Source organism: Nelumbo lutea, chromosome 2 (assembly GCF_056320005.1).
Source record: "Nelumbo lutea isolate HS-2025 chromosome 2, American lotus-T2T, whole genome shotgun sequence".
Lineage (NCBI taxonomy): Eukaryota > Viridiplantae > Streptophyta > Magnoliopsida > Proteales > Nelumbonaceae > Nelumbo > Nelumbo lutea.
Window position 1 is genome coordinate 110,049,287 of NC_142685.1, and position 7,219 is coordinate 110,056,505.

Here is a 7,219-nt window from a genome sequence, read left to right on the forward strand (position 1 = left end):
AAAAATTCAAAAAAAGAAAGAAAATTAGGAAGAGGGTTTGAAGGGAACAGGATTTGCTCTTCACACTTGGGCGCCTCACATGCACATCCACCGTGCATTGGAAACATCTCCCATAAAAATAACTTGCAAATACAAGAGATGTTCCTAATGCATGGTAGGATGTGCGTGCGAGATGCCCTATATTAAGAGCAGATCCGCTCTCGGTTTGAAGCAAGAAAAAGTATGATGACATAAATAGACTAATTTTAATATATATATATATATATATATATATCACTCATTCCGGTCATTCAGTACAAACGTTAAGTGGGTTCGGATCCAAACCAATTCTATCCCGAGAGGCATGTGCATATCATCGAATTCTAAAATTGGTAAACACAACGGATGTTATCAGAGCATTAAAAAAATCGATTAGAGCATTCTTATCCGAGAAACCTTACATTAATTATTAGTTAATATAGTAAAATAATCAAAATCCGGCCTTAGCTCAGTTGGAGAGCGGAGGACTGTAGTTGTAGAATAGAAATCCTTAGGTCGCTGGTTCGAATCCGGCAGGTGGGACTTTTAATTAATTTTACCCGTACTTTCACCAATCAAATCTATATCTTTCTTTACTATTATGTACGTAAAAGTAATTTTAACTATTATTTAAGGTATTCATTCCCTTTCTCTCTTATTAAATCATATATTAATTTTTTCATTAATAAATTTTATTATTATTTTATAATAAATAAATTATGTCAATTAAATTTATATTCAATACTTTTAACAATATAAAATCCATATTTAAAATCAACCCAAAAATGACACCAGTCTTCCATTGTGATGATGATAAATAATTTGACTATCCAAATCAAATGGGTCTCATAGTTAAATAATAAAACATTTAAAATATAAATAAATACAAAAAATACAAAAAAAATTAAAAATTATAAAAATATTAAGCACATTTCTAATATTTTATATTAATCATATTAAATAAGTATATGTATAATAAACAATAATTGTTTTTTATTGATATTGAAAATAAAATACAAAATTTAAAAACTTAAATTTCAAAAACTATTTTTATGCTTTAGTTAATTGACTAAATATATCCTTATGGTATGAAAATTGACCAAGCTACTCCTATTATTTCTAACAAACTACCTAAAACTTCCCCTACTATTTACATTCCGTTATAAATTATTCACATAATGTTATTGTTTTATTTTAAAAAATCCCTAATATATCCTTTTTATGTTAAAAAATACCCTTTACGGTTTAGGCAGATGATGCTAACTCTATTATCGAGCATAGATTGGTTCTACTGTTGAACCAGTCATTAACCTCAACATGATAGGGACCGACCTATTGTTGATAATCTCCAACACCAACACTGATGTGGGAAGGGAAAAAAATAACCTCTACAACAGTGTCTTAGTCAGCACAACCATTGTTACTCGGCTTCCAAGTCTGCACCAGTGGATACCACCCAAGAATCCCTGCCCAAATCATCAAATAATCTTGTCCAAATCTCCTCATTTCTCTCCATAAAGAACGTAATCACAATAGCAACGACAGAAACAACAGCATCCTTTGCTGCGATGGAATCTATAGATTGGGGAGAAGCATCAGCATCACCTAGGGAGAAGCACTTGCATCCTCTGCTTTGATGGAATCTCTGTATTGGGGATAAGCACTAGCATCCTCTACTCTGAATTGGAAACTCGTCGGCTCACTTGCTTTCTCTCGGACCAGTGGCACTATGATCTACAAGGTACAGTTCCGACCCCTTTCTCACTCTTTCTCACTACCGGACTACAATCGACATCTAGGGAGAAGCATCGGAATCCTCTGCTTCGATGGAATCTCTGGATTGGGGATAATCACCGACATTCTATACTCCAAATTGGAATTTCACCGGCTCGCTTGCTTTCTCTCAAACCAATAGCATTACGATCTGCAAGGTATAGTTCCGACCCCTTTCTCACCACTACCCACTCATTGGTTGTGCTCGAGACCTCGTATCCCCCTTCGACCGGAGCTTTCCGCCGAGATCAATGGACCAGATGGATTCTTTGCAGATCTGAGAGATACCAACATATCTGGGCACTCGTTTGAAAGTTCTGAGATCTTCAACCTATCATCGATCTTGCCATGAAGGTGTCGGTGCCAGAGGGGGTCGATGCAGAAGATAATGGCAGAGCTAAACCCGACCCAAACAAGAAACCAGAGCTTCAAGCACTGTAACTCTGTTCTTCTCTTGTTCGAGAAGAAGAGAGCTTCTAAAAATTCAAAAACCCCTCTCGAAGAAATATAGCTTCATTTCTCCTCTGCAAGAACAAAAAACGTTATATCAACGAGGGAAAACTGGATAGACCATTAAAACCAGTAATGGTGAGGGAAAGGAAAGATTGCCGTCCGATTGTATGTCCTTAGTGCTCCCGCAAAGCTCTGCCATTCGTAAGTTGTAGCGACCGCCGTTATAAGCGATGGCAATGGTGCTCCAGCCTCCGGGCATTATGTTTAACTGAGTGGACCCACATGCGTTAAAATGAGGGATAAAAAGGTACATTTAACTTTCCGTCTTAAGTTTGAGTTGAAGGGTAAAATGAACATTTTAACCATTCTAACAATACTAGTAAAACCTAATCACCTAATCAAGAGGTGGCGTCAGACAATTTTAAAATAGTAAGTATACATTTAGTCAATTCTCTAAAAAAATTACCCAATTTAACATTATCTCAAAAATAAATTTATTTTCCTATTTAGTGAGGGGTCAACAATTCAACCTTTTGGTCAAATGTATCAAACTTTAATATCATAATTATAATAAAAGATAAAAAAAAAATTATAGAGAATGCAAAAATTGTGTAAAAAATATTTAATCACATTTCATATAGAACTTTATTTTATTGATGATTGTAATGAAATACAAAATTTAAAACTAACCCAAAAGTGAAGTAAGTCTCAATCTCATTTTTGTGATAGGACAATAATTATAAGATTTTAAGTCAAATATATTAACTGTCGATGACATAATTAAAAATTAAAAATTATAAAAATACAATAATACAAAAAAATTATAAAAATAAATAAATTTTGCAAAAATCATTTGAGCACATCTCTAATACCATATAATGTTATTATATACAAAAATAAAATGTTGAAAATGTGGAATCAGTTTATTACTATCATCACCATCCTCCTCCAAAATTGCCATAAATTGCCATGTGCAATGCAAATCACACTTACTACTCCTCTAAAATTGCCATGTGCAATGTAAATACACACTTACTAGTACCTACATGTTATGCAAAGAATAATACTTTCACACAACTAATATTTTCCATATTGGGGGAGTTTACATTTGATCTAATGATGTTAAATGATAATTAAATTTTTTTCCATATTTCTTATTTATCAACTAAATACTTACTTTAATATAATGAATATATAATATCATAATTTGTTTTTTACAAATTTCTATATTCTTTTAACTTATTTATATTTTTATCTTTCTTAAGCCGCTTAAGTTGAACTATTGACTTGCTACTAAATAAAAAAATAATAATTTCATTTTTGAAATAATTTTAAATTTATTTTTTATTTCATTTCCATTTTCACTTCTTATTAAATTAATAAAAATATATTAATTTATTAAATTTTATTATATACAAAAACATTTTTATTTTTTGAGTTGATTTTAATTTTTTTTTCATATGATTAGTAAAAACAATCACGGTATTTATCAAACTTACTTTTAAAATAATTAATACGAATCCAATAGATTTTTTTTTTTGTAATTTTTGTATTCAGTGGTCAGTTTTAAGAAAACACGAATTTTATATATTTTTTGGGTTGATTTTAAATTTTATTTTCATTTATATCATTAGTAAAAACAATCATGGTGTTTAACAAACATACTTTTCTTTAATAAATTAAAATAATTAATACGAAACATTTGAGATATGTCCAATAGAACTTTGTTAGTAATTTTTGTATTCACTTGATCAGTTTAAAAAAACCATGCATGAATTTTATATTATTGTAGAATATGACGAAACCTCGTGCCTTTCTCCAATTTAAAAGCTACTCTCGTATCTTCCTTTTCGTCCAAACTCCTCCTCGCCCCTGAAGTTCCGTCGGCAGATTGATGAAATTTCGCAATTTCACAAAAGCTTCTTTACCCAATTTAAAAGCTACTCTCGTATCTTCCTGTTCGTCCAAACTCCTCCTCGCCCCTGGAATGCCCCTGCAATTCCGTCGGCAGATTGATGAAATTTCGCAATTTCACAATCGCTTCTTTTCCGGTGATCTTCTTTAATGGGGAGCGCGAAACCGACCTCGACAACGTCTGCATTTGTCTCTGGAGTTCAAGAATTTTCGGTCCTTTCTGAGTCAGAAAATCAAAATCCCTCCTTAGCAGATCGCCATTTCTCTCATCCGTCGGAAATCGCCGGAGGGACAAAAGATGCTGGGGTTGGGGCGCGTGGATTATGAGAATCAGATACGGAAGCTACAGGGGATGAGAGAGAAGTTCATGATGTCTACGGCGAACACGGTCTTCTGCGAGGTGTGTTCGGATGCAAAAGGCAGAGGTACCATTTTTCCAATGCGTATACGATGCCGTGACGGTGGGGTTTCAATCTTCGCCGGTCCAATTGCTAGGCCGCCCAAATCCGGTTAGCTTTTAATTTCTGGCGGTTTGAGGGATTTCTCCACTGAGGTTATTATGCCTCAGATCAAAACTCACCGGCACCGGCAATCTCCCAAGTGATGCCAATATCTCGTACTCATTTTTCGCCATGCTTATTGACGGAAGGAAGGGTTTTAACAATTTTTTGAAAAATAAAAGAGAGGTTTTACTTTTATGATTGTCAGAAATTTCAGGCGAGGTTTTTGTAATATATAGAAAGAAATAATTATTTTTTTCAAAAAAATGAAATTAAATTCATACCATAGAATGTGGCGAATAGCACTAATTTCAATACACTCAGAATTAAAGAGACCAAATTGAACAAACTTTTCACTTTATTCGTATTTTCGATATCCTCTAGAGTCGTCCCAACACATTACATTATTATGGTGAGAATTGAGAAAAAACTCAAAACACATTATTTAAAAGGGGTGAGGTGGATGATCACGAAACGCCCAACAAACTAAAAGATATTACCACGTAAACATACATGCAGATGACTCGACCGTACGTTTAACGGAAAGTCCCGCTGGCCCCGTATACGGTCGCATTGTTTCCGCCGCTACCGCCACCCACCCCAGCTCCACCGTCATCCAGTCCCATGTTGGTTCCGGTCGGGTACCCGTATCCTGTACCAGTCCCGGTGTCTCCGGCTCCGCCACCAACTCCAGCTCCACTGCCATCCAGTCCCATGTTGGTTCCGGTCGGGTACCCGTACCCAGTTCCAGTCCCGGTGTCTCCGGCTCCGCCACCAACTCTAGGTGCTCCACTGTCATCCAGTCCCATGTTGGTTCCGGTCGGGTTCCCATACCCAGTTCCAGTCCTGGTGTTTCCGCCCCCAACTCCAGCTCCCGTGTCATCCAGCCCTGCCCCTGCGTTGGTTCCGGCGGTGTAATCGTACCCAGTTCCAGCACCGGCGTCTCCGCCAACTGCCCCGGCGTAATTCGACCCCTTGTTGTCTCCCCCCGTGTTTGACCAACCCGCGTTGGCTTCATTCCCTGCAAACCCTGCACCTAGGCCGTCGTCTCCAGACGCCAGACCGGTGTTGCTATCACCCAGCTGCTGCTGATTATCGCCGGTACCGGTCATCCTGCTCACCTGTCAAGAGTTTATATAAAGCCGAAACGATTCAAAGGTAGAAAGCAAAAGAAGCGTTGAGATTCCTATCGATCAGATGGCGTAGATGGAAAAAGGAACGAAACGAACCTGCTCTTTGGTCTTGTCCACCCCGGCCCTGGCCGAGTCGGCAATGTTTGAGACGGTATCCCTCATGGCCTGCATTTTCGCTTTCGTTTGCTTTCACAGACGATCGAAGATTAATTAGGAAATTTGAATCTGATCTCAGAAAGAAAGAAAGAAAGAGCAAGTCGTGTGTGTCGGACCAACGCAATGTGTCCCCGCTTTATATAAATGAATCAAATGATCCATTGGTTGACAGGTGTAATGAAGAGATACTACGTGGTGATGTTCTTCGAATTTATTCTAACACGAAGATGAGGTCCGCCGACTCCAGGAGAAGCAAGGTGGAGAATTGAGGCAACTCCACTTATTGTCGGAAATTCGACGATGCATCCGGTTTGTGCACGTTTACTAGAACAACGTTTATTACCTGGTACTTCGTCGCAAGTAAATCCGCAAAGTAGGGAAGTTCACAAGTCGAATTTTGTACGAATTATTCGATTTCGACTCATGGATATCTCGATTTGGTTCGTTTTAAATGAAGCTTCGAGTATACGCGCCGATATGAATTAGAATTTAATAAAGTTGGATTCGTGAGGTTTATGAGCTTAACAGAGCTTTTACAAATATGTATACTTCTTTAAAAAAAAAAATATTTATGGCTGTATTTTAAATTTATTGATAAAAATGAGAGTAAATAAGGTAATCAATTTTTGATATTAAATGAATTGAAAATATGTAATTTTAAAATATTTAATACATTTAATTATCTCTCGTTAAACCCAAACATTTAAGGAACTAAGTTACATTCACCTTCATTAAATCACATATCTAAAATATTTTTGTTTCTTCTTATCATTAAGTTATATTAATTAAATCCATACATAATAAATTAATAATTCCAATAACATAAAAACTTATACTTTTAAAATCTACTTAGGAAAAAAATAGTGTTTTCATCTAGGTGGTGGTAAGAAATTAAACCATTTTTTGGTCAAATGGATTAATCCATGTTGCCACAATTAAATAATAAAATTAAAAAATATAATAAAAATAATTGGGAACATTTTAGCATCATATATTCGACATATTAAGCAATAATAAGTATGATAAATAAGGAATGTTCTTTTATTAATGATGGAAATTGAATGTAAAATTTAAAACTAATTGGATATATTCTCTCATTAAACCCTATATTTAAGATATTTTTTTTTCATCATTAAATTTTGCAGATTAAAGACACAAGATTAATTTTAATAGTACAAAAATAAATATTTTAAAAAGTATTTTGAAACCCATGTTTATCAAATACTTTTTAACAATATGAAACCCATGTTTTTAAGGGGTAAAATTCTAAAA

At 35.1% G+C, this 7,219-nt stretch overlaps 1 protein-coding gene and 1 non-coding gene across 2 annotated transcripts; one reads left to right on the forward strand and one right to left on the reverse strand.

The window, feature by feature from the left end:
• The first annotated feature begins 476 nt into the window (after window positions 1-476).
• TRNAY-GUA (transfer RNA tyrosine (anticodon GUA)) lies at window positions 477-561 on the forward strand. Its single transcript is given in 2 exon segments — window positions 477-512; window positions 526-561. It is a non-coding gene; the product is annotated as a tRNA-Tyr (tRNA).
• A 4,437-nt stretch (window positions 562-4,998) lies between these two features.
• Window positions 4,999-6,201, reverse strand: LOC148872721 (uncharacterized). The gene is made up of 2 exons (XM_088970583.1): window positions 5,888-6,201; window positions 4,999-5,779 (listed from the first exon to the last, which is right to left on the reverse strand). The coding sequence occupies exons 1-2, from the start codon at window positions 5,960-5,962 to the stop codon at window positions 5,195-5,197; spliced, it is 660 nt and encodes a 219-aa protein (XP_088826709.1). The 5' UTR covers window positions 5,963-6,201; the 3' UTR covers window positions 4,999-5,194.
• Window positions 6,202-7,219: the final 1,018 nt, after the last annotated feature.

Coding starts and splice junctions, on each gene's coding strand:
- LOC148872721 (XM_088970583.1), bottom strand. CDS start 5,962: ATGCAGGCCATGAGGGATACCGTCTCAAACATTGCCGACTCGGCCAGG. Junction 5,780..5,887: donor TGGACAAGACCAAAGAGCAG/GTTCGTTTCGTT, acceptor AACTCTTGACAG/GTGAGCAGGATGACCGGTAC.